The sequence below is a fragment of the Oncorhynchus mykiss genome, chromosome 3, assembly GCF_057628025.1.
Source record: "Oncorhynchus mykiss isolate SJ-2025 chromosome 3, ASM5762802v1, whole genome shotgun sequence".
Taxonomy (NCBI): domain Eukaryota; kingdom Metazoa; phylum Chordata; class Actinopteri; order Salmoniformes; family Salmonidae; genus Oncorhynchus; species Oncorhynchus mykiss.
In genome coordinates, this window is record NC_143024.1 from 6722501 (window position 1) to 6750341 (window position 27841).

At 45.9% G+C, this 27841-nt stretch overlaps 4 protein-coding genes across 10 annotated transcripts in view; 2 read left to right on the top strand and 2 right to left on the bottom strand.

Annotated features, from left to right (window-relative positions):
• The window catches only part of LOC110513684 (glycerol-3-phosphate dehydrogenase 1-like protein), a 16911-nt gene extending 16484 nt beyond the window's left edge, over window positions 1–427 (top strand). Inside the window, exon 8 of the mRNA XM_090219773.1 lies at window positions 1–427. This exon is cut by the window's left edge and continues 788 nt beyond it. The gene's annotated coding sequence lies outside the window, so the exon portion shown is untranslated.
• A 4142-nt stretch (window positions 428–4569) lies between these two features.
• LOC110513685 (uncharacterized protein KIAA1143 homolog) lies at window positions 4570–6745 on the bottom strand. The gene is made up of 3 exons (XM_021593425.3): window positions 6492–6745; window positions 5978–6119; window positions 4570–5555 (listed from the first exon to the last, which is right to left on the bottom strand). The coding sequence occupies exons 1-3, from the start codon at window positions 6612–6614 to the stop codon at window positions 5338–5340; spliced, it is 483 nt and encodes a 160-aa protein (XP_021449100.3). The 5' UTR covers window positions 6615–6745; the 3' UTR covers window positions 4570–5337.
• Window positions 6729–8774, top strand: LOC149984287 (transmembrane protein 42-like). Its single transcript, XM_090219781.1, has 3 exons — window positions 6729–7009; window positions 7217–7363; window positions 8053–8774. Exons 1-3 carry the CDS (start codon window positions 6830–6832, stop codon window positions 8185–8187), a joined length of 462 nt encoding a protein of 153 aa, XP_090075907.1. The 5' UTR covers window positions 6729–6829; the 3' UTR covers window positions 8188–8774.
• Window positions 8775–9406: 632 nt separating this feature from the next.
• Window positions 9407–27841, bottom strand: part of LOC149984288 (palmitoyltransferase ZDHHC3-A-like) — a 31439-nt gene continuing 13004 nt past the window's right edge. For 4 of the 7 annotated variants that reach the window (XM_090219816.1, XM_090219818.1, XM_090219806.1 and 1 more), the window contains exons 6-9: window positions 27108–27204; window positions 25594–25675; window positions 21239–21369; window positions 9407–10537 (exon numbers count right to left, since the gene is read on the bottom strand). In XM_090219816.1, the coding sequence (XP_090075942.1) occupies window positions 10331–10537; window positions 21239–21369; window positions 25594–25675; window positions 27108–27204 (517 nt within the window). In that variant the 3' untranslated portion in view covers window positions 9407–10330. Of the gene's footprint in view, window positions 10538–17180; window positions 17589–21238; window positions 21370–25593; window positions 25676–27107; window positions 27205–27841 lie in introns of those variants that run through there. The other 3 variants (XM_090219835.1, XM_090219828.1, XM_090219823.1) reach the window with 1 other exon arrangement.

Genomic DNA, 27841 nt, shown 5'->3' on the forward strand with positions numbered 1-27841 from the left:
TCAAAAGTGGCTCTATGGACACCATTCAGCATTGGTCTCAAATGCACTTTTTATGATTTATTTTATTTAATCATGCTGACAAAACCAGACATTGCCCTTTCAATTAGGGGGGGGGGGTGTTAGAACATAATTAACTTTGTGAGAAGTAATTCGTTTCAGTGGCACATTTCAAAATCGTTAATTAGAGTAGAATGGAATTACTCCATTTTTCCCCAGAGGGAACTTCTGTCATTTTATAATGTTTCACTGCCATTCACATCATTTCAATGACATTACTTTACAGTCAATCCCAATGGAGTCATAATTTTACAAAGGGAACAAGTGCACTCTGGGAAAAAATTTTATAACGCAGTCCTTTACCTCACTAATGTAAATCCCCAATCATTATCAGTGGTGATTTTAGCATGTAAATCTTGGAGGGGCAAAAATATTTATATTTTTTGAGATGCATGCCAGCAAACCCACAACACAACACTAAACAATACATTAACTGCACTATAACGGTGACAAATGTTGTCCACAAACTGTTGGGACAGCTTTATGTAGGCCCTCACAGCAGAGTCCCAACAGCAGTCCCCACATCTTACCACTGCTACACCTGGCTATCAGCGGAGTCCTAACAGCAGAGTCCCAACAGCAGTCCCCACATCTTACCACTGCTACACCTGGCTATCAGTGGAGTCCCAACAGCAGAGTCCCAACAGCAGTCCCCACATCTTACCACTGCTACACCTGGCTATCAGTAGAGCCTTGTCTGGCAGCTAAACAGTTCATTCAGACTCATTTACTGCTGATACGGCTGACTTGCTTAAACTAATGTGGTTTCTACTGACAAGTGAGATGTGCAAACTCTGGCATAAGGGGACGACAAGCGGATAAGAGGCCATCCGTCATTTCGTTTAAGACAATGAGCGAGCTAGGATGGACGGACGTTAGTCAATAATAACTATTTGTTCAGCACTTTTGAAATGTACAGCGACAGAATTCAGAAGTTCTTACAGTATTCTCCCTGTACACCAAGTCAGAACCGTAGGATAAATAAAGGGGGCATATAAGCAGACAATGAAAGCTCTTACAATATTCGATGATGACATTTCTTTAAGACAGGCTATAGGCTACATGGGCATCACCAAGTCAGAACAGAAGGCAAAATAAAGAGCTGAAAATAGGCCAAATTAAGGTGAGGGACATGGGCTACTAACAGCTTACTACACAACATACACTGAGTATTACTTTATTAGCTACAGTATACATATCTGTGCTGTGCTCACTTGAACAGGAAGGAGTCGCGGTCGGTCCTTCGTGGGCAAATTTTGTCATCAAACTTTGTCATCAAAGTCTGGAATTCTCTGGATTTATGGTATTTTCAAGACTACTGGGAACTCTGGGAGAGAGAAAAAAAACAAGTTTGAATCATGATTACGTCAGTGATCTTCAGGACGGAGCTCTAGAAAGAGGCCTGAGTTCCGAGTTGGATGACCATTCTTTTATTTCCCAGTCGGAGCTCGTCCCCCCTCCCCCCGTCCCCCCCGCCCCCCCCCCCCCCCCCGAGTTCCCAGTCGTCTTGAACTCAATGAAATCCACTTTCCCCAGTTCCGAGTTTCCAGTTGTTTTGGAAAAAGGCAGAAGTCATGCTGGATTGACAGCGTGGTCAATGTGGAATGTTTATCCTTTTAAGCCTGGAAAAGAGACCCTTAAACCCAGACTTGGGACCACACAGCCACTCCACTGAATAGCAGGATAGTGATTGCTTTCAAATGATTGCAGTTAGTCACTGATTCCTTCTAATCCACTCATTGTTGAATTTACAATTTCCAACTTGTTGTGTGATGTTTATGTCCAATGGCCGATGAGCACCGATACGTTTTATCTATAATTTCTCTTAATTATTTATCTTCATATGACAAGGATTAAAAAGGATTTGCCAGTAGATTGTCGACTTGATTCATGATGATGACTGCTAGGTTGCTAGCTAAGATTGTGAAAGTATGATATTGACATGATCAGTCCAATCAAAGTTGCTGTAGATATCACGTGATTTGACGTAATTCTTTCTGTAAGCCAATGACCTTGTAGTCCTTCTTGGATGGACACTTCTAATGTAACTCTATGGCAGCACCCAAGGGGATTGATTTGTCAAGCTCCACCCTTAGATTTGGCGGTGACGTAGTGTCCCCATGAGTGGCGGCCCCACCACCACATAAAGCACTGAGCTAGGCTGAAACACCTGCACTTTGGCCCTGCCTTACTCAATGAGTGGCGGCCCCACCACCACATAAAGCACTGAGCTAGGCTGAAACACCTGCACTTTAGACCTGCCTTACTCAATGAGTGGCGGCCCCACCACCACATAAAGCACTGAGCTAGGCTGAAACACCTGCATTTTGGACCTGCCTTACTCAATGAGTGGCGGCCCCACCACCACATAAAGCACTGAGCTAGGCTGAAACACCTGCACTTTGGCCCTGCCTTACTCAAGAAAGCTAAAAAAAAAAAAAAAAAAGTTTGTATGCGGCTTTATTAACTCAATTGTTTGTTTGTTTTTTATTTATTTATTTACATTGTTTGCAAACTGATATGCGACACATATTAATGCCAAAATAACATGCACAACAGACAGCCCCCTGTTTTGTTTTGCTAGGACAGTGGGGCCTGAATGAAAGGTCATTATCCACTCTTAAAAGAAACGGTGTCTGGAAGAACCTTTTGGTTTGCCAAACCAGTGGAACGTTTACATTTGAAAAAGGTTCATCGAGGAACCCCCTCTGAAAAAGGGTCGTCGAGGAAACCCCCTCTGAAAAGGGTCGTCGAGGAAACCCCCTCTGAAAAGGGTCGTCGAGGAAACCCCCTCTGAAAACCCCCTCTGAAAAGTGTCGTCGAGGAAACCCCCTCTGAAAAGGGTCGTCGAGGAAACCCCCTCTGAAAAGTGTCGTCGAGGAAACCCCCTCTGAAAAGGGTCGTCGAGGAAACCCCCTCTGAAAAGGGTCGTCGAGGAAACCCCCTCTGAAAAGGGTCGTCGAGGAAACCCCCTCTGAAAAGGGTCGTCGAGGAAACCCCCTCTGAAAAGGGTCGTCGAGAAAACCCCCTCTGAAAAGGGTCGTCGAGAAAACCCCCTCTGAAAAGGGTCGTCGAGGAAACCCCCTCTGAAAAGGGTCGTCGAGAAAACCCCCTCTGAAAAGGGTCGTCGAGAAAACCCCCTCTGAAAAGGGTCGTCGAGGAAACCCCCTCTGAAAAGGGTCGTCGAGAAAACCCCCTCTGAAAAGGGTCGTCGAGGAAACCCCCTCTGAAAAGGGTCGTCGAGGAACTCCTGGGTAAAGTTTCAAACGGGATCCTTTCTGTGATGGTAGGAGTTCTTTTTTTTTTTTACCCTTTTTAATGATATATTGTAAAGGTGGCAGCCTATCAGATTGAAGGCGTGGCTTATTGGAGGCGTGGCTTTCAGATAGTTATTTTTGGTCACCCGTTTAGCGTAAATGTAATTTCTTGTTCATGTTAAGTTTGTACACTGCAATTTAAACTGTTCCTTGAATATTTATGCATATTACATATTCTAATATAATAATATTAACATGGTTGATTACATGCGGAAACTATTCCAACTTTGGGAAATGCATAGCTTCTTGAGGAACTCCAGGGTTCCTCGAGTCACCACTAATTCTAAGAGTGTAGTGATTGACAGATACCATTTGTGAATGGCAAGAGTCTAAAACAATAGTGTATGTATAGTACCCGTACCCTACTGCATTCAGACGGGTATGTAGGCATTTCAATGTGTTTTTTTTTAATATTTTTTTTATACCATTATTAAAAAAGGGTTTCATTTGTTTCCCTATATCATCTAATGTGGTTTACTAACGTCAGGTTTTGTGAGTCGATTTATGATCAAGATGCCTTCACGAGTTCTACCGCCAGGGATTTAGTCTGGAGTGCCAGTCTGTTTATGACGTCATACCAAATAATTGTCATGGCAATGACAGCAACGGAGTTGGCAAGAGCAACCAACAAACCAGGTTGCCCGGTTACCAGGTTGCCAGGGGACTAGGCCTATTTGGATTTGAATGCATGTTCCACTACATTAGAAGTGGATTTACATACAGACTGTAGTCAGTCTACTTATGAATGATCAGCATTCAGTAGATGATTAGACAGACCAACACGTTACAACCAAAGGTTATGGGGTGTGGCGTACGAAGGTTTCTTGATATATAACTTTGCATTTTATTGTTTGGCTTGTGATTGTAACCTCCAAGCCATCCATCTTATCAGTTTAACTACCTAGGTAATTAAAATCAGTCCTCTGGGATTTATCATCCTGGTAACTAAATGAGTCCTCTGATTTATCATCCTGGTAACTAAATCAGTCCTCTGGGATTTGAAGGGCCACATGTTTAAAATGTAAAAGTAACACTATTTTCTATGGGAATAAAAATGTATATCTCTCTGTTTTTCACTGACCTTTCTCTGCATATTGTGAAAACCGGAAAGGTATTTGCTAATGAGAGACATTTTTGCAAAATGACCTACTTTACAGACCTGCTTTCTACAGAACAAACTATACATGATGTATTATGCTATCGTAAGGCCTTGATGTATTTTAATAGTTACATTTCAAACTTATTCAACGAAACACCATCATAACAAAAAAACACAATACAATCACAGAAAAATCCAACACCTCGACATCAAAACAACGCAGTGTTTTAACTAAAGACATCTTTTGATGCTCCGTTGTCGAAGCTAAAACATATTTGTACATCCAATGAATTATTGACTGTAGGAAAGTATCACATCACAACGCTCCAGACTATATATATTTTTTTTAAACAAAAAGCCACCAGCTCATTGCTTCCCCCATTTAGTAGCTGTTGTCACCTTGATAAAATCTTCGATCCAGACTGTGTGTTGGCTGTATGAAAAAGTGCAGAGGATCCACTGAAGGACGGATGACTACAGTTGTAATGGATGGATAATAGGCCCACGGTGAGTCACTATACAACATTTCCAACAGCAGAGACATAGTCTTATAGTCGACAAAGAATAACAGCATGCATCTTATGTAATCTAAAAGATCTTTGATCGTGAATGAGATTGAAGGGGTTTGTTTCACATACATGTCCAGATTCCACCTCCAAAAAAGAGGGGATGACCCGTAATGTCTAAGGATCTTAGTCTAGTGGGACTAACTACGATGTGGAGCTATTCTATGTTGGGTCTTTTTGCCCATAGTAAAAACCAACAACCGCAGTAGATCAGTTCCATCATCCATGAGCGGTTGATTGCTCTAGTCTGATGAGCGGTTGATTGCTCTAGTCTGATATCCCTGCGGTGAATTAACTTCTAGTCCTCATCCTCATCCTCTCCGAAAGAGAGAAGACTCTTGTTCTTCACCTTCTTTTCAGACTTCTCCTTTTTCTCTTCATCTCCTCCTTCACTCTTTCCTTCACTCTTCTTCTTCTTGTTGTTGTTAGAGCTGGCGGTGATGCCCTGGAACTTGTCGGAGGAGCGCTTCGTGGGCTTCTTGAACAGGATCTTTCCGTCCGCAGGAGGCTTGTCTTCTGTAGGCAGCAAGGAGAAGAGGAAGATGAAGTACACACACTACAGACCCTGTATACACACAGCAGACCCACAGTACAGACCCTGTAGACACAGTACATACCCTGTATACACACAGCAGACCCACAGTACAGACAGACACACAGTACAGACCCTGTATACACACAGTACATACCCTGTATACACACAGCAGACCCACAGTACAGACAGACACACAGTACAGACCCTGTATACACACAGTACAGACCCTGTATACACACAGTAGACCCAGTACAGACAGACACCCAGTACACACAGAGACACCCAGTACACAGAGACACACAGTACACAGAGACACACAGTAGAGACACACACGCCAATTAACACCAAGGTTATTTGATAGTTTAGGCTATTATATATTATGTATACAATTAATTGTTCTTACCTTTTTCTGTACCATCCTTTACCTCTTTTATCTGTAACACTTCTTCGGCGCTCAAATCTCCCTTTTTGAGAATGACAACTTGAGGCAGCTCATCTTCACGATCACTGCCACTGTCATCCTCCAAGGCTGGCATCTCTAAACGCTGCGGGAACAGTGACCAGGTTGAATATCACCATATTGACATCATACCAGCAGCCCTTTCCATGTTAAAAAGGTACACTTACCTGCAAAAAAAATAAATAATAATTTTGCCCTTCGTGTCAATGAAATATCTATAGTGGTCAAGGAATTGAATTATGTGAGAGAAAACCCCAATACTTTGGAGGGTGGTCAACTCTCCTGTAGAGCTAGCTAATAACGTTACTTGACTAGCTGATTCAAAGTGCTACCGACTCTAACTAAAACCTACATATAGAGTAACTCTCCGGCGGGCTTGCCATTCAGTCACATATATACTGTATCTCTACATCCCACCTAACGTTAGGCTAGCTAACCTAGCACATTAGCGAAATACCTTGGTATGAATGGTGGGTCCTTCCTTAAAGCCAACATCGTTCTTGAATTTCTTTAAAAATGACGGTTCTGCTGGTTTCACCCACGATACGTTCGCTTTTGGACCCTTATTCGTCTTAGCCATTTTGAGAGTTAGAACAAATTAAGGGAAACGAAGATAATTTCAGGTTGTGTTTAGCCCGTCGTGTTTAGCGTAACGTTGAATCGTCATCGCCCTGCGCCCGCTGAAGGTCATATGATCCCAGAGGTGAGTCTGATTGGTTGAACCGAGTGAAGCGTTTTAGACAAGGAAGTAGTCAAATATGTGACAGGACAGTCTAGTTTAGATGCTAAATAAACATGATTTCAGGTGCGTTTTATGCATTATTAGCGGGCTTTCTTGGAGCCGTCGCCTCCTCGTCAGCCAAGTTATCTCTGGGCTCAGATTACCTCAAAGGGATGTGTGAAACAGGGCTGAAAACCTGGTCTCAGGATGGAGACTACAGGATTATTCCGGAGGAAACATCACCCTGCGAATGGGTGAGAGTGTATCTATATGAATGTATCATTTTCGAAGTGTGTGTGTGTGTGTGTCAGAGGGAGACTGAGAGAAAGAATGTGTGTGTGTGTGTGTGTGAGAAAGATACCATTCTACCAGAGACCACTAACAAGTCCTATTGTATTCCAGCTCCACATCCCCATGGAGCTGCTGTTCTCCTGTAATGCTGTGATGTGGTGTTGTTTCAGCTCCACATCCCTCTGCGGTTGCTGTGTGGAGGACTGCTGTTCACCAGTAATGCTGTGATGTGGACCTTCTTCTCCAAGGCTCTGAGACACTCCTCTTCCTCGGCCCGGGCCACAGTCACCACCACCGCATCCAACTTTGTATCCTCTGTGAGTAGAGAAACTGGTTGATATCCATCACGGCATGTTTTCATAAAATGTCTGAGTAGGAGTGTGGACCATAGGATCAATTTCACCTTTTAGATCATAATGGTTAAGTCGGGAGGACCTGATCCTAGATCGGCACTCCTCCTCCTGAGATGCTTTAGGAACACGACCCCAGATCTCAGCACTCCTCCACCTGAGACACTATGAATACGACCCCAGATCTCAGCACTTCTCCTCCTGAGACACTATGAATACGACCCCAGATCTCAGCTATCCAATTTATATGAACACAGTACAGTAGGCCTTTGGCACTATAGAACATTGACCATAAGACCAGAGTGGAACAACATAATTGGAGCAATTGTAACGGATGTGAAACGCTAGCTTAGTTAGCGGTGGTGTTCGCGCTAAATAGTGTTTCAATCGGTGACGTCACTTGCTCTGAGACCTTGAAGTAGTAGTTCCCCTTGCTCTCCAAGGGCCGCGGCTTTTGTGGAGCGATGGGTAACGATGCTTCGAGGGTGACTGTTGTTGATGTGTGCAGAGGGTCCTGGTTCGCGCTCGGGTATGGGCGAGGGGACGGTCTAAAGTTATACTGTTACACAATGACATCTGTGAATCACTGTATGGACACAGGTATTATAGGCTATTTATGTTGCCAATCCCACTTACATAGTCTGTACTGTCTTTAGGCATTCCTTGGGAAGCTGATCTTTGGCGAGACCCACGCAGCACTGTGGTGGGTGGGCATCTCTCTAACGCTGTCAGGTTTACTGGTGCTGCACGGATCAACTTCTCAACCAGCAGAGGCCAAGAAGGAAGAGTGAAGGACTGTCCACAGGTGGAATAAGAAGTGTAGTAACAATACCACTGTATCAATCGCCCCACTGGACCGCCTCGTCGTTTCACAAACGCTTTCTGGCTCAAATAATCTGGATTTCACGAGAACCGTGTTCCATTACCACAAAGGGCTTTGATGTTACATCTGACTGTACATGGATTCTAACATGTTACACTTGACTACATGGATTCTAACATGTTACATCTGACTGTACATGGATTCTAACATGTTACATCCGACTGTACATGGATTCTACCGTGTTACATCTGACTGTACATGGATTCTAACGTGTTACATCTGACTGTACATGGATTCTAACATGTTACATCTGACTGTACATGTTACATCTGACATGTTTCTACTCTGTCTTACCGTCTCTGGGTATGATATGACCAAGGTCTGCACTCCATACACAAACATGATCAGGCTTTTCTACACTACACATTATTATGTAAACAAATCATTTTAATAGTACCGTTGATATGTATATTTTGACAATATTGTAATGACCTGTAAGACTAAATGGGTATCAATTTATTGAAATGAGTTTTATAAATAAACCTGTACATGAAATATCTTGTCACTTAATCTCTGACATGTTCTTTATTCTGTAGTCAAACTAACATCAGAACCAATCAATACATGGATAAAGTAAGATATCATTGACAAATTCCCTTTAATTCAAAGGTTAAAGTAAACAGTGGTCCCATGATATGGAGCATTGGTTTGACTGTAGAAGTACCCATCATAGTATTGCCATCTGTACAAAAGGATAAAGTACAGTACAACCATTCACCTAACCCCCCCCCCACCACCACCTTACCCACCCCCACTACTATACCTAACCCCCCCATCACCTAACCCCCCCCCCCCCCACCACCACCACCTTACCCACCCCCACTACTATACCTAACCCCCCCATCACCTAACCCCCCACCCCACTACTATCACCTAACCCCCCCCACCCCACTACTATCACCTAACCCCCCCCCACCCCACTACTATCACCTAACCCCCCCACCCACTACTATCACCTAACCCCCCCCCCCCCACTACTATCACCTAACCCCCCCACTACTATCACCTTACACCCCCCCCACAACTAACCCTCATTCAATAAAATAGTGTTCTCTCTACATTTTCCAGATGAAGACATTGATAATTAATTAATGCATTGTATGTTATTGAACATTAATAATCACATGTTTAGATAAGGCCCTTTAATTAACACACTTGTAAAAGGTCATGTAATTCTCTGACATGATAATACAGATAGAAAACATTTAAAAACTGTTACCACCTCATTTGCATACCATGCAGAACAAGGCCAGTAACTGTTACCACCTCATTTGTATACCATGCAGAACAAGGCCAGTAACTGTTACCACCTCATTTGCATATCATGCAGAACAAGGCCAGTAGAACAAGGCCAATAACTGTCAATTCTCAACTTGACAGTTTATAAAGGCACTCAGTGAAGTAAGATCAAAGACAACGGACTGTCTAGATTCTGCATAGTCCACAGGTCATTTTCTAGAGGTCTTCCCGTACTGAACCATGTAGAGCTGTGTATATGCAGGAGATGCTCTGGAGTACTGAAAGAGCCCGTTTGGGTACAATCCAACTCGTCTTCGTTGGGACTTGTACCTCGTTCACGTCACCAGGGGTATCGACCTGGACATGTTGTGGCTCATTCTTTAAAAGAACATTTGGTGTAGGGTCCCTTTAAGGCTTTGGTCCAAGCAGCAGTAGCACTGTGGGAAGGACACCGCACTCGACCAGTGGAGTCTGTATAGAAATAGAATGAATAGAACTGGCATCTCTATAAAAGCCTAGTCCAGATCTCCTCCCCCCCCCCCTTCCCCGAGGGTGTCTCAGAGAGAGTTGAGATATGCTAGAAAAATTTTACAAAAATGTACAATTCACACGTGTATAATACACACTGGTACATGTCTGAAATAGGACAAATGTAAATCACCCTCCTAATTATTAAGTCAACGACACCATAATGGATCATAACACCAGGCTTCCATAGCTAGTGTACCCAGGAGTTCACCAGTCAAAACCTGCCAGGGTGCGAGGTTCCACGCCCATTCTATTCATTCTAGTTCTACGGGAGTCTCACGACACTAGACCAGCGGTATCTCTATGACGTCGTCCTCGATGATCTCCCCCTGCGGCAGCGCCACGTGGTCATTGGGATCCCTCTTACAGCGGAGGTCAGAGAAGGGACTGAGCCAGGATGGGGAGAAGGGCCCTCCAAACGCTGACTTCATCGCCTCCCAGCAGGAAGTCTTCTCCCACCTGGCCTGCTCCCCCTTCAGACGTTCGATGCCCTGGAACAGAGACAGAGAGAGACAGAGACACACAGAGAGAGAGAGAGAGAGAGAGAGAGAGAGAGAGAGAGAGAGAGAGACACAGAGAGAGAGAGAGACAGAGAGACAGAGAGAGAGACAGAGAGAGAGACACACAGAGAGAGAGAGACACACACACACAGAACACAGAGAGCCAGAGAGAGAGACAGAGAGACAGAGAGACAGAGAGAGAGAGAGAGAGAGAGAGAGACACACACACACACAGAACACAGTGAGCTGTAGACAGAGGAAACTGAATCAAAACATTTCATTAATTTAAGGGCCCTAAGTACAATGTTCCCTTAGTCATGCATTGGTTTCAATGGGCGATCCAGTGAAACATGTGACTTAAGTGGCTGGTTTCCTGAACCCAGATGACGTCTCCTTTTGGACTAACATGCTCAAACGGACACTTCGTGGGTGTGGAAACCATATTATTTCTGACGAGGCACGGACACCGACGGTGTTGTCTCGTTCTACGTGTTGCCGAAGTTGTTGGCACACGACAACACAGTGAACAGACCTCCAGACTAACTCTGTCAATGAAGACGTCCGGACTAACTCTGTCAATGAAGACCTCCAGACTAACTCTGTCAATGAAGACGTCCAGACTAACTCTGTCAATGAAGACGTCCGGACTAACTCTGTCAATGAAGACGTCCAGAAGACTAACTCTGTCAATGAAGACGTCCAGACTAACTCTGTCAATGAAGACGTCCAGACTAACTCTGTCAATGAAGACGTCCGGACTAACTCTGTCAATGAAGACGTCCAGAAGACTAACTCTGTCAATGAAGACGTCCAGAAGACTAACTCTGTCAATGAAGACGTCCAGAAGACTAACTCTGTCAATGAAGACGTCCAGACTAACTCTGTCAATGAAGACGTCCAGACTAACTCTGTCAATGAAGACGTCCGGACTAACTCTGTCAATGAAGACGTCCAGAAGACTAACTCTGTCAATGAAGACGTCCAGAAGACTAACTCTGTCAATGAAGACGTCCAGAAGACTAACTCTGTCAATGAAGACGTCCAGAAGACTAACTCTGTCAATGAAGACGTCCGGACTAACTCTGTCAATGAAGACGTCCGGACTAACTCTGTCAATGAAGACGTCCGGACTAACTCTGTCAATGAAGACCTCCAGACTAACTCTGTCAATGAAGACGTCCAGACTAACTCTGTCAATGAAGACGTCCGGACTAACTCTGTCAATGAAGACGTCCGGACTAACTCTGTCAATGAAGACGTCCAGAAGACTAACTCTGTCAATGAAGACGTCCAGACTAACTCCCGGGTCTTTAAACATCAACCTATAAAACCCAATCAGGAGACAATAAGAGACTTTCAGAAAAACATGCATCATGCTTTGTTGTTTAAAGGAAAACTCATTCCCTCCACGGTAACTGTTTGTGTTTAAGTGTGTGCAGCACGGCCTCCGTTCCCCTGGGTTGCAGGGCTTACCTCCGTCCCATTCAGAAAGCAGCCAGTCGGACAGCCTCAACGCTCAGAGAGACAGTTAAAAGCTTCAGTAGAAAATGGTAGGAGACACACCAGGTTAACCAGTTAACCAGGTTAACCAGTTAACCAAAGCCAACGTAGAGTAAGGATAGATATAGGGGCATGCACACAAAAAAACACCCATTTGCAAATGACACGATATAAAAAAACACAACAGTTCCTCAGAGAAAAAGATAATTAATATATGATATATGACATAAGAAAATAAATAACAGCTTATTAAACAAATGGGAAATGTTTATTCTTTCTCGGTGCCAAAAGTGTTGAAAAACATCAGTAAAAAGAAACGAAAAATGATAGGTCTTCACTAGCTGCTCACAGGCAAGACCCTCACAGCAGCAGTGTCAGGCCGCATCCCACAGGGCACTCTGTTCCCCTCTATAGCGCACTACTTTTGACCAGGGCCCCAATAGAAAGTAGCGCACTACTTTTGACCAGGGCCCCAATAGAAAGTAGTGCACTACTTTTGACCAGGGCCCCAATAGAAAGTAGCGCACTACTTTTGACCAGGGCCCCAATAGAAAGTAGCGCACTACTTTTGACCAGGGCCCCAATAGAAAGTAGCGCACTACTTTTGACCAGGGCCCCAATAGAAAGTAGCGCACTACTTTTGACCAGGGCCCCAATAGAAAGTAGCGCACTACTTTTGACCAGGGCCCCAATAGAAAGAAGCGCACTACTTTTAACCAGGGCCCCAATAGAAAGTAGCGCATTACTTTTAACCAGGGCCCCAATAGAAAGTAGCGCATTACTTTTAACCAGGGCCCCAATAGAAAGTAGCACACTACTTTTGACCAGGGCCCCAATAGAAAGTAGCGTACTACTTTTAACCAGGGCCCCAATAGAAAGTAGCGCACTACTTTTGACCAGGGCCCCAATAGAAAGTAGCGCACTACTTTTGACCAGGGCCCCAATAGAAAGTAGCGTACTACTTTTAACCAGGGCCCCAATAGAAAGTAGTGCACTACTTTTGACCAGGGCCCCAATAGAAAGTAGTGCACTACTTTTAACCAGGGCCCCAATAGAAAGTAGTGCACTACTTTTGACCAGGGCCCCAATAGAAAGTAGTGCACTACTTTTGACCAGGGCCCCAATAGAAAGTAGTGCACTACTTTTGACCAGGGCCCCAATAGAAAGTAGCGCACTACTTTTGACCAGGGCCCCAATAGAAAGTAGCGCACTACTTTTGACCAGGGCCCCAATAGAAAGAAGCGCACTACGTTTGACCAGGGCCCCAATAGAAAGTAGTGCACTACTTTTGACCAGGGCCCCAATAGAAAGTAGTGCACTACTTTTGACCAGGGCCCCAATAGAAAGTAGCGCACTACTTTTGACCAGGGCCCCAATAGAAAGTAGCGCACTACTTTTAACCAGGGCCCCAATAGAAAGTAGGGCACTACTTTTAACCAGGGCCCCAATAGAAAGTAGCGCACTACTTTTGACCAGGGCCCCAATAGAAAGTAGCACACTACTTTTAACCAGGGCCCCAATAGAAAGTAGTGCACTACTTTTGACCAGGGCCCCAATAGAAAGTAGTGCACTACTTTTGACCAGGGCCCCAATAGAAAGTAGTGCACTACTTTTGACCAGGGCCCCAATAGAAAGTAGTGCACTACTTTTGACCAGGGCCCCAATAGAAAGTAGTGCACTACTTTTGACCAGGGCCCCAATAGAAAGTAGCGCACTACTTTTGACCAGGGCCCCAATAGAAAGAAGTGCACTACTTTTGACCAGGGCCCCAATAGAAAGTAGCGCACTACTTTTGACCAGGGCCCCAATAGAAAATAGTGCACTACTTTTGACCAGGGCCCCAATAGAAAGTAGTGCACTACTTTTGACCAGGGCCCCAATAGAAAGTAGCGCACTACTTTTAACCAGGGCCCCAATAGAAAGTAGTGCACTACTTTTAACCAGGGCCCCAATAGAAAGTAGTGCACTACTTTTAACCAGGGCCCCAATAGAAAGTAGTGCACTACTTTTAACCAGGGCCCCAATAGAAAGTAGTGCACTACTTTTAACCAGGGCCCCAATAGAAAGTAGCGCACTACTTTTAACCAGGGCCCCAATAGAAAGTAGTGCACTATAGAGGGAATAGGGTGCCATTTGGAGACGCGAGCCTCAGTTAGGTGACAGTCCTCCTCAACAACCATCCATTCAAACTAAAAACAGCAGAAAGTCAAAAGAAAGATACAGATGAAGAACAAATGACATAACGGACCGGTTTCCCCAGACACAGATGACACCTCGTCCACGACTCAAAAGCGTCATCAAGAGAGATTGAAAGAGATTTGTTTTATTATTCTAGGACTTTAAAAAAATGTAATCTGTGTCTGTCTGGGAAAACGGGCCCAGTACAGTTTTCTTCAAGCATACAAAAAGATCACAGGAGACAAAGGAACCTTTATAAACTCCGCTGATCGATAAATCTCAGGAAAAGTGCATATCTGTCGTGATTTAGGACGTGTAGCTTGATATATTTCGATGCTGATATTGTAGTACTACTACTGTATAATCCGTTTTGTTGGTTAATATTTTAGTATTTAGTAAATACTCCCCTTTTAATTTTACTTCACAAAATATATTTCAACTTGTTTAGTTCGTTTTGTGAATCACGACCTTCTGGTTTACACACCTCCAAAAATAACAAAAAATTAAACGTTTTAATTCACAACATAAAACCGTAAATTCTGGAGAAACTACAGAATAAATAAAAACCTTTGTCTTTTACATGCAGAACTTGGCACACATAGAAATGAGAAAGATCAAATGAGTCACCGCCAACTTTTACACAAATATTCTGAAACAACAACATGTTGTTTTCTTGTTCCTAAAGAAGAATACACTTTAAAAATGAGCAGCATGTAGACAGTAACTTTCTTTAAAAACACAAGAAAATAGGAGTGTTTAAGAAAAGTAAGAGGGCTAACCAACTGATCCTCAACACCACTATACTTCCACCTGGCTTTTAAAAGCCTCTCCAAACGGTCAACTGTACAGGCCTAGTGGTGTTCCTCTGTGCTGGGTTAGTTATGTATCAGAGAAGAATAATCACAAGGCAGGAGGGAGGGAGGGGTTCAGTTTTTGACTGACAGGAGGACGAAAGGTAGCCTGAGTGCCAGATCGGTTTGTGCCATTATGCCAACTCCTGACTTGGACATGATAGCACCAACAAACTGGCACTCGGAGAGAGGAGAGACACAGAGGGGGAGGGAGAGACACAGAGTGGGGGGGAGGAGAGACACAGAGTGGGGGGGAGGAGAGACCGAGAGAGGGGAGGAGGAGAGAGAGGGGAGGAGAGGAGAGAGAGGGGAGGAGAGGAGAGGAGAGGAGAGGGGAGGAGAGGACAGGAGAGGAGAGGGGAGGAGAGGAGAGAGAGACACAGAGAGTGGGGGGGAGGAGAGAGAGACAGAGGGGGGGGAGGGGGGGGGAGAGGGGAGGAGAGGAGAGAGAGGGGAGGAGGAGAGAGGGGAGGAGAGGAGAGAGAGGGGAGGAGAGGAGAGAGAGACACAGAGGGGAGGAGAGAGAGACAGAGGGGGGGGAGGAGAGAGAGAAAGAGGGGGGGGGGAGAGACACAGAGAGTGGGGGGGAGGAGAGAGACACAGAGAGTGGGGGGGGGGAGAGAGACAGATGGGGGAGGAGAGAGAGACAGAGAGGGGGAGGAGAGAGAGAGAGGGGAGGAGAGGAGAGAGAGGGGAGGAGAGGAGAGAGAGGGGAGGAGAGGAGAGAGAGGGGAGGAGAGAGACACAGAGAGTGGGGGGGGGGAGAGAGAGACAGATGGGGGAGGAGAGAGAGACAGAGAGGGGGAGGAGAGAGAGAGAGGGAGGAGGAGAGAGAGAGAGGGGAGGAGAGGAGAGAGAGGGGAGGAGAGGAGAGAGAGGGGAGGAGAGAGAGACACAGAGAGTGGGGGGGAGGAGAGAGAGACAGAGGGGGGGAGGAGAGACAGAGAGGGGGGGAGAGGGGGGGAGGAGAGAGAGGGGAGGAGAGGAGAGGAGAGAGAGGGGAGGAGGAGAGAGAGGGGAGGAGAGAGAGACACAGAGGGGAGGAGAGAGAGACACAGAGGGGGGGAGGAGAGAGAGACAGAGGGGAGGAGGAGAGAGAGGGGAGGAGAGGAGAGAGAGGGGAGGAGGAGAGAGAGACACAGAGAGTGGGGGGGAGGAGAGAGAGACAGAGGGAGGGGGGAGACAGAGGGGAGGAGAGACAGAGGGGAGGAGAGAGAGACAGAGGGGAGGAGGAGAGGGGAGGAGAGGAGAGAGAGGGGAGGAGGAGAGAGAGGGGAGGAGGAGAGAGAGACACAGAGAGTGGGGGGGAGGAGAGAGAGACAGAGGGGGGGGAGGAGACACAGAGAGGGGGGGGAGGGGGGGGGAGAGACAGAGAGGGGGGGGGAGAGAGAGGGGAGGAGAGGAGAGACAGAGAGGGGAGGAGGAGAGAGAGGGGAGGAGAGGAGAGAGAGGGGAGGAGAGGAGAGAGAGGGGAGGAGAGGAGAGAGAGGGGAGGAGGAGAGAGAGGGGAGGAGGAGAGAGAGACACAGAGAGTGGGGGGGAGGAGAGAGAGACAGAGGGGGGGGGGAGAGACAGAGAGGGGGGGGAGAGAGGGGGGGAGAGAGAGGGGAGGAGAGGAGAGACAGAGAGGGGAGGAGAGGAGAGACAGAGAGGGGAGGAGAGGAGAGACAGAGAGGGGAGGAGGAGAGAGAGACACAGAGAGGGGAGGAGAGGAGAGAGAGACAGAGGGGGAGGAGAGCGAGACAGAGGGGAGGAGAGAGAGACAGAGGGGAGGAGAGGAGAGAGACAGAGGGGAGGAGGAGAGAGAGACACAGAGAGGGGAGGAGAGGAGAGAGAGGGGAGGAGAGGAGAGAGAGGGGGGGAGGAGAGAGAGACAGAGGGGAGGAGGAGAGAGAGACAGAGGGGAGGAGGAGAGAGAGGGGAGGAGAGGAGAGAGAGGGGAGGAGGAGAGAGAGACACAGAGAGTGGGGGGGGGGGAGAGAGAGACAGGGGGGGAGGAGAGACAGAGAGGGGGGGACAGTGGGGGGAGACACAGAGGGAAAAGTGATTCATAAAACCAGAACTAATCAACAACATACATAAGAGTGAAAAACAGGCACGTTTGAAACGTTTTATAATAGATATATTTTTCTCTGCAACTCCACTTGACTTTTGTTCCCAAGCAACATAAAAAAACACTGTGGCAATATAGAAGTGATGAAGTTGTTCAGAGTTATGAGGGATTACAATCACGTTCAGCATCGTCAAGGAGTGTTGGGGAGGAGAGTCAGGGTGAGGTGGAGGGATGGGGTGGTTGGTGTTAACACACCTCTGTCTCAGAGTCTGTTTGTCCCCCCGGGTGGCTAAGCTCAGACCACATACTGGTAGGATTCAGCCTTCCCATGGGCCTTCCCAGGTTGGGTCAACGGGACAAACCAGAATATGGAGAAGGGGTGTCCAAATACCGCCTTCGTGTTCATCCACTTAGTTTTTTTACCCCATCTTCTCTCCTCCTTTTTCAACTGTTCTATGCCCTGGAAAAACGAGACACAACCAAACTTCAGTGTGCTGTGAACCAATCAAACTTCTTCCTCCCTGATTGACATTCTGACTGACTAATCACAGGACCCCCCTTTGCTTTAAAACCACTCTTTCAAATCTAAAGTTACAAAGTGGCTTAAGTTATGACTAAATGACCACAGGCTAATGTACAGACTAAATGACCACAGGCTAATGTACAGACTAAATGACCACAGGCTAAATGTACAGACTAAATGACCACAGGCTAATGTACAGACTAAATGACCACAGGCTAATGTACAGACTAAATGACCACAGGCTAATGTACAGACTAAATGACCACAGGCTAATGTACAGACTAAATGACCACAGGCTAATGTACAGACTAAATGACCACAGGCTAATGTACAGACTAAATGACCACAGGCTAATGTACAGACCAAATGACCACAGGCTAATGTACAGACTAAATGACCACAGGCTAATGTACAGACTAAATGACCACAGGCTAATGTACAGACTAAATGACCACAGGCTAATGTACAGACTAAATGACCACAGACTAATGTACTGACTAAATGACCACAGGCTAAGGTACAGACTAAATGACCACAGGCTAATGTACAGACTAAATGACCATAGACTAATGTACTGACTAAATGACCATAGACTAATGTACTGACTAAATGACCATAGACTAATGTACTGACTAAATGACCACAGGCTAATGTACAGACTAAATGACCACAGGCTAATGTACAGACTAATTGACCACAGGCTAATGTACAGACTAAATGACCACAGGCTAAATGACCACAGGCTAAATGACCACAGGCTAATGTACAGACTAAATGACCACAGGCTAATGTACAGACTAAATGACCACAGGCTAATGTACTGACTAAATGACCATAGACTAATGTACTGACTAAATGACCACAGGCTAAGGTACAGACTAAATGACCACAGGCTAATGTACAGACTAAATGACCATAGACTAATGTACTGACTAAATGACCATAGACTAATGTACTGACTAAATGACCATAGACTAATGTACTGACTAAATGACCACAGGCTAATGTACAGACTAAATGACCACAGGCTAATGTACAGACTAAATGACCACAGGCTAATGTACTGACTAAATGACCATAGACTAATGTACCGACTAAATGACCACAGGCTAATGTACAGTGCATTCGGAAAGTATTCAGACCCCTCGACTTTTTCCACATTTTGTTACATTACAGCCTCATTCTAAAATTAATAAAATAAAAATCCTCAATCTACACACAATACCCCATAATGACAAAGCAAAAACAGGTTTAGAAGTTTTATGCAAACTCAAATATCACCTTTACATAAGTATTCAGACCCTTTACTCAGTACTTTATTGAAGCACCTTTGGCAGTGATTACAGACTCTAGTCGTCTTGGGTATGATGCTACAAGCTTGGTACACCTGTATTTGGGGAGTTTCTCCCATTCTTCTCTGCAGATCCTCTCAAACTCTGTCAGGTTGGATGGGGGGGGCGTTGCTGCACAGCTATTTTCAGGTCTCTCCAGAGAAGTTAGATCGGGTTCAAGTCCGGAATCTGGCTGGGCCACTCAAGGACTTTCAGAGACTTGTCCCGAAGCCACTCCTGCGCTGTCTTGTCTGTGTGCTTAGGGTCGTTGTCCTGTTGGAAGGTGAACCTTCACCCCAGTCTGAGGTCCTAAGTGCTCTGGAGCAGGTTTTCATCAAGGATCTCTCTGTACTTTGCTCTGTTTATCTTTCCCTCGATCCTAACTAGTCTCCCAGTCCATGCTGCTGGAAAAACATTTCCACAGCATGATGCTGCCACCACCACCATGCTTCACCTCCCTGACCAAGGCCCTTCACCGCTTGGCATTCAGGTCAAAATAGTTCAATCTTGGTTTCATCAGACCAGAAAATCGTGTTTCTCATGATCAGAGTCATTTAGGGGCCTTTTGGCAAACTCCAAGTGGGCTGTCTTGTTGCCTTTTACTGAGGAGTGGTTTCCGTTTGCCCACTCTACCATAAAGTCCTGATTGGTGGAGTGCTGCAGAGATGGTTGTCCTTCTGGAAGGTTCTCCCATCTCCACAGAGGAACCCTTGAGCTCTGTCAGAGTGACCATCGGGTTCTTGGTCACCTCCCTGACCAAGGCCCTTCTCCCCCGATTGCTCAGTTTGGCCAGGCATCCAGCTCTAGGAAGAGTCTTGGTGGTTCCAAACTTCTTCCATTTAAGAATGAAGGAGGCCACTGTGTTCTTGGGAACCTTCCATGCTGCAGGAACGTTTTGGTACCCTTCCTCAGATCTGTGCCTCGACACAATCCTGTCTCGGAGCTCTACGGACAATTCCTTCTACCTCAAGACTTGGTTTATGCTCTGACATGCACTGTCAACTGTGGGACTTTATATAGACAGGTGTGTGCCTTTCCAAATCATGTCCAATCAATTGAATTTACCACAGGTGGACTCCAATCAAGTTGTAGAAACATCTCAAGGATGATCAATGGAAACAGGATGCACCTGAGCTCCATTTTGAGTCTCATAGCAAAAGGTCTGAATATTAAATGTAAATAAATTCGGATTTTTTTAATGAGGGATTAAAAAAAAAAAAATTAAATCCATTTTAGAATAAGGCCGTAACGTAACAAAATGTGGAAAATGTCAAGGAGTCTGAATACTTCCTGAATGGACTGTATTGACTAAATGTCAACACACTGAGGTCTAATGAACATCCTTCCCCACTTGAGGCTCCATGAGAGAAAATTCAGCCATAGAAAATGTAACTTCTAGGAATACAACCCGGCCCCCGACTACGCCCACCCGGCCCCCCGACTACGACCACCTGGCCCCCGACTACGCCCACCCGGGCCCCGACTACGCCCACCCGGCCTGAAGTTGCAGACAAAAAATATGTTAGAGCAAGAAAGCAGAGTTAGTTTAGTTAAGAGTTTTAAAGCACTAAACGTTGTACAGGCATGCACACAGAGAGGTCTACAGTCTACCATAGAACACACAGAGAGATCTACAGTCTACCATAGAACACACAGAGAGGTCTACAGTCTACCATAGAACACACAGAGAGGTCTACAGTCTACCATAGAACACACAGAAAGGTCTACAGTCTACCATAGAACACACAGAGAGGTCTACAGTCTACCATAGAACACACAGAGAGATCTACAGTCTACCATAGAACACACAGAGAGGTCTACAGTCTACTATAGAACACACAGAGAGGTCTACAGTCCAATTTTCAGGACACGAAGTGAACATTTCCACTCAAAGTGGAAGTTAGGATTCACCTCTGTACGGGTAAGCTGCTGTAGAGAGGTTAAGGTTCATAGGTCATACATAAGAGTAGATAAGCACCGAAGCAACAGCAGTTGGGGAGCAGACTTGGCTTAAATACATTGGGTCAAATACTTGGCAGGTGCACTTGATGAAGTTTGCCCGTACAAATGGAATAGGCCTAGCTGAAACGCCAAATGGAATAGTCCCAAAAGTGCAAAACTCCACCCTGCACATCGGTCAAGCTACATAAAGCACACCTAAAGCATTTTGACATAACATGATGCATTTAATCCAGGTCTGATGAAGAGGAGGAGGGTGAAGGGGAGGAAGAGAGGAACACGTTTCGTCTTACGTACCGTCTCGTCTGTACAGATGGAATGGACCTGAGTCCCGAACATCACAGAGGTGAAGATGAGGAAGAGGAGGGCCTCAAAGCACAGGAGGATGAGGAGGATGACGGTCGCAGGAGGTGAGAAGGAACTGCACTCTGGGAGTTGGAGTTCGGGAAGGGGAGGGGGGGAGGGACACACGTTTACACTCACAGCACAATGGAAGCAACATTTCTAGACGGGTCTAAGCAGCTGGATGCTAAGCAGCTGGATGCTAAGCAGCTGGATGCTAAGCAGCTGGATGCTAAGCATGTTGTACATCACAGTCTTATCAGATAGATGACTGGGACGATGCCAAAGGTGAATAAAGATGTCGGGATTCAGTTATGACGTCATTGTTTTAGCACCATCTACAGAGTTTTTTAAAAACTACGGCACCGCGACATGGGTCAATGTGCCAATAAACCTTTGGGGCTTTTCAAACGGAACAATATGCAGAGTTTATATCACACACACAGACAGTCAGTCGTACACTAACTGAGCAACATACTGTGGCACTGCGGAGCTATACACTACGTGGAAACAAGGCGACTCCATATTCTCTGAGCTTCTGGGAATAAACTACCTTCACAGAACGAACGTGCACAGCGCAGTGCCCAACAGAGCGGCCGCGCACAGCGCAGTGCCCAACAGAACGACCGCGCACAGCGCAGTGCCCAACAGAGCGGCCGCGCACAGCGCAGTGCCCAACAGAGCGGCCGTGCACAGCTCAGTGCCCAACAGAGCGGCCGCGCACAGCGCAGTGCCCAACAGAGCGGCCGCGCACAGCGCAGTGCCCAACAGAGCGGCCGCGCACAGCGCAGTGCCAGTGACCAGAAGGAATACTGGAGTGTCAGGAAGTACAAGACGTCAAACTAAAAAGGACTCTCCTTTATGACTTTACTAGAGGAAGATTAACTAGGAGAGTTACTGGATCAGTTTCTCCATGAGATGAGCGGGTATTGAACAGTTTCCCATGAGATGGGTGGGTATGGATCAGTTTCCCATGAGATGGGTGGGTATGGATCAGTTTCCCATGAGATGGGTGGGTATGGATCAGTTTCCCATGAGATGGGCGGGTATGGAACAGTTTCCCCATGAGATGGGCGGGTATGGAACAGTTTCCCCATGAGATGGGCGGGTATGGAACAGTTTCCCCATGAGATGGGCGGGTATGGAACAGTTTCCCCATGAGATGGGCGGGTATGGAACAGTTTCCCCATGAGATGGGTGGGTATTGAACAGTTTCCCATGAGATGGGTGGGTATTGAACAGTTTCTCATGAGATGGGTGGGTATTGAACAGTTTCCCCATGAGATGGGTGGGTATTGAACAGTTTCCCCATGAGATGGGTGGGTATTGAACAGTTTCCCCATGAGATGGGTGGGTATTGAACAGTTTCCCCATGAGATGGGTGGGAATGGATCAGTTTCCCCATGAGACGGGTGGGTATTGAACAGTTTCCCCATGAGACGGGTGGGTATTGAACAGTTTCCCCATGAGATGGGTGGGTATTGAACAGTTTCCCCATGAGATGGGTGGGTATTGAACAGTTTCCCCATGAGATGGGTGGGTATTGAACAGTGTCCCCATGAGATGGGTGGGTATTGAACAGTGTCCCCATGAGATGGGTGGGTATTGAACAGTTTCCCCATGAGATGGGTGGGTATTGAACAGTTTCCCCATGAGATGGGTGGGTATTGAACAGTGTCCCCATGAGATGGGTGGGTATTGAACAGTTTCCCCATGAGATGGGTGGGTATTGAACAGTTTCCCCATGAGATGGGTGGGTATGGAACAGTTTCCCCATGAGATGGGTGGGTATTGAACAGTGTCCCCATGAGATGGATGGGTATTGAACAGTTTCCCCATGAGATGGGTGGGTATTGAACCGTTTCCCCATGAGATGGGTGGGTATTGAACAGTTTCCCATGAGATGGGTGGGTATTGAACAGTTTCCCCATGAGACGGGTGGGTATTGAACAGTTTCACCATGAGACGGGTGGGTATTGAACAGTTTCCCCATGAGACGGGTGGGAATGGATCAGTTTCCCCATGAGACGGGTGAGTATTGAACAGTTTCCCCATGAGATGGGTGGGTATTGAACAGTTTCCCCATGAGATGGGTGGGTATGGAACAGTTTCCCCATGAGATGGGTGGGTATTGAACAGTTTCCCCATGAGATGGGTGGGTATTGAACAGTTTCCCCATGAGATGGGTGGGTATTGAACCGTTTCCCCATGAGATGGGTGGGTATTGAACAGTTTCCCCATGAGATGGGTGGGTATTGAACAGTTTCCCATGAGATGGGTGGGTATTGAACAGTTTCCCCATGAGATGGGTGGGTATTGAACAGTTTCCCCATGAGATGGGTGGGTATTGAACAGTTTCCCCATGAGACGGGTGGGAATGGATCAGTTTCCCCATGAGACGGGTGGGTATTGAACAGTTTCCCCATGAGACGGGTGGGTATTGAACAGTTTCCCCATGAGACGGGTGGGTATTGAACAGTTTCCCCATGAGATGGGTGGGTATGGAACAGTTTCCCCATGAGATGGGTGGGTATTGAACAGTGTCCCCATGAGATGGGTGGGTATGGAACAGTTTCCCCATGAGATGGGTGGGTATGGAACAGTTTCCCCATGAGATGGGTGGGTATGGAACAGTTTCCCCATGAGATGGGTGGGTATTGAACAGTGTCCCCATGAGATGGATGGGTATGGAACAGTTTCCCCATGAGATGGGTGGGTATTGAACAGTTTCCCCATGAGATGGGTGTGTATTGAACAGTGCCCCCATGAGATGGATGGGTATTGAACAGTTTCCCCATGAGATGGGTGGGTATTGAACCGTTTCCCCATGAGATGGGTGGGTATTGAACAGTTTCCCCATGAGATGGGTGGGTATTGAACAGTTTCCCATGAGATGGGTGGGTATTGAACAGTTTCCCCATGAGATGGGTGGGTATTGAACAGTTTCCCATGAGATGGGTGGGTATTGAACAGTTTCCCCATGAGACGGGTGGGAATGGATCAGTTTCCCCATGAGACGGGTGGGTATTGAACAGTTTCCCCATGAGATGGGTGGGTATTGAACAGTTTCCCCATGAGATGGGTGGGTATGGAACAGTTTCCCATGAGATGGGTGGGTATGGCCTCATCTGAAATACTTCAAACTTCTTAGGGATAGGGGGCACTATTTTCACGTCCAGATGAAAAGCGCGCCCAAAGTAAACTGCCTGCTACTCAGGCCCAGAAGCTAGGATATGCATATAATTGGTAGATTTGGATAGAAAACACTCTAAAGTTTCTAAAACTGTTAAAATAATGTCTTTGAGTATAACAGAACTGATTTGGCAGGTGAAAACCCGAGAACAAACCATCCAGGAAGATTTTTTGTTTTTAGCTCAATGTCTTTTCAATTGGTTTTCTATGGGAAGCTCGATTTAATAGGAACCTGGCTGCAGTTCCTATGACTTCCACTGGATGTCAACAGTCTTTAGAAATTGGTTGATGTTTTTCTTTTGAGAAATGAGGAAGTAGAGCTTTTCTTTGTGAGTGTCAAGCCAAGTGGACTCTTCTCTTTGGTGCGCGTGAACTGGAACAGGCTTCACGTTGTATTTATCCGGTATTGAGCACGGTATATTCCGTCTTAAATTTGATCGATTATTTACGTTTTAGGATACCTGAGGTTGGATTAGGAACGTTGTTTGAAATGTTTGGACCAACTTTACAGGTAATTTATTAGATACTTTCTAGTCATGTTGGAACCAGTGTATTTCTGAATCAATAAATTCACATTTTTGGGACATAAAGAAGGACATTATTGAACAAAAACATAATTTGTGATGTTTCTGGGACATTTTGGAGTGCCAATAGAAGAAGATCTTCAAAAGGTAAGGCATTAATTATATCGCTATTTCAGACTTTTGTCGCACACCTGCCTGGTTGAAATCTGATTTATGTGATTGCATGCGGAGCGCTGTCCTCAGATAATCGCATGGTCTGCTTTCGCCGTAAAGCCTTTTTGAAATCTGACACGGCGGCTGGATTAACAAGAAGGTAAGCTTTATTTCGATGTATAACACTTGTATGTTTTATGAATTCTTATTTTGAGTATTTCTGTTTTTGAATTTGGCGCGCTGCAATTTCACTAGATGTTGTCAAATCAATCCCGTTAACGAGCGGGAAGGGATCACTAAGAAGTTAAGAACACAACCAGAGACCATTGTTATGGTTGACAGGAGCTGAATGAAAGATCATTGTGTTATCATGAGCTCTACATTAAACCAATGAGAAGCCAGGTTAAATTTTTTTTTTTTTTTAAAGTCAAAAGCACTTACTTGTCCAATCATCTTCAAAGCAGTACAGGAAGTGGAAGACCACCATCACCAGAGAGTGGAGGGAGATGAGTGCAATGTACATCTGGAACACACAGACTCATGGTAAGACCGGGTACTACGGAACAGTTTCCCATGAGATGGGTGGGTATAGAACAGTTTCCCCATGAGATGGGTGGGTATGGAACAGTTTCCCATGAGATGGGTGGGTATTTAACAGTTTCCCTTGAGATGGGTGATATGTAACAGTTTCCCCATGAGATGGGTGGGTATGGAACAGTTTCCCCATGAGATGGGTGGGTATGGAACAGTTTCCCCATGAGATGGGTGGGTATTGAACAGTTTCCCATGAGATGGGTGATATGTAACAGTTTCCCCATGAGATGGGTGGGTATGGAACAGTTTCCCCATGAGATGGGTGGGTATGGAACAGTTTCCCCATGAGATGGGTGGGTATTGAACAGTTTCCCATGAGATGGGTGGGTATTGAACAGTTTCCCCATGAGATGGGTGGGTATGGAACAGTTTCCCCATGAGATGGGTGGGTATTGAACAGTTTCCCCATGAGATGGGTGGGTATTGAACAGTTTCCCCATGAGATGGGTGGATATGGAACAGTTTCCCCATGAGATGGGTGGATATGGAACAGTTTCCCCATGAGATGGGTGATATGGAACCGTTTCCCATGAGATGGGTGGGTATTGAACAGTTTCCCCATGAGATGGGTGGATATGGAACAGTTTCTCCATGAGATGGGTGGGTATTGAACAGTTTCCCCATGAGATGGGTGATATGGAACCGTTTCCCATGAGATGGGTGGGTATTGAACAGTTTCCCCATGAGATGGGTGGATATGGAACAGTTTCCCCATGAGATGGGTGGGTATGGAACAGTTTCCCCATGAGATGGGTGGGTATGGAACAGTTTCCCCATGAGATGGTGATACGGAACAGTTTCCCCATGAGATGGGTGGGTATGGAACAGTTTCCCCATGAGATGGTGATACGGAACCGTTTCCCATGAGATGGGTGATATGGAACCGTTTCCCCATGATATGGGTGGATATGGAACCGTTTCCCCATGATATGGGTGGATATGGAACCGTTTCCCATGATATGGGTGGATATGGAACCGTTTCCCATGAGATGGGTGATATGGAACCGTTTCCCCATGATATGGGACAGTTTCCCATGAGATGGGTGGGTTTTGAACAGTTTCCCATGAGATGGGTGGGTATGGAACAGTTTCCCCATGAGATGGGTGGGTATGGAACAGTTTCCCCATGAGATGGGTGGGTATGGAACAGTTTCCCCATGAGATGGGTGGGTAGGGAAAGTAGTTACACAAACTCTAAGTCATTTTCAGGGCATTTGACAACTTAAAAACATCTTAATTCCTAACTTTCCAATAGGTAGTGTGTTTTGGCTACTGGTCTGTGTTATTGCAGCAGGCTGAAGGTGTAATGGTGTCTAACAGTATGGAACGTTCTAGTATGTGAAGTATAGACTGGTACGTACTGTGAAGAGCACAAAGAACTTCTGGTTGTTCTCTCCCACACAGTTGTTAACCCAGGGACAGTGGTGGTCCATCTTCCTTATGCAGCGCTTACACACACTAGTATGGAGAGGGAGAACTAATTACACACACTAGTATGGAGAGGGAGAACTAATTACACACACTAGTATGGAGAGGGAGAACTAATTACACACACTAGTATAGAGGGGAGAGAGAACTAATTACACACACTAGTATGGAGAGAGAGAACTAATTATACACACTAGTATGGAGAGAGAGAACGAATTACACACACTAGTATGGAGAGAGAGAACTAATCACACACACTAGTATGGAGAGAGAGAACTAATTACACACACTAGTATGGAGAGAGAGAACTAATTATACACACTAGTATGGAGAGAGAGAACTAATTATACACACTAGTATGGAGAGAGAGAACTAATTACACACACTAGTATGGAGAGAGAGAACTAATTATACACACTAGACAGTGTCAATCAGGGTTACTCTACCTGTAGTGTTCTCTGGGACAGTGTCAATCAGGGTTACTCTACCTGCAGTGTCCTCTGTTCTCTGGGACAGTGTCAGTCAGGGTTACTCTACCTGTAGTGTCCTCTGGGACAGAGTCAGTCAGGGTTACTCTACCTGTAGTGTTCTCTGGGACAGTGTCAATCAGGGTTACTCTACCTGCAGTGTCCTCTGTTCTCTGGGACAGTGTCAGTCAGGGTTACTC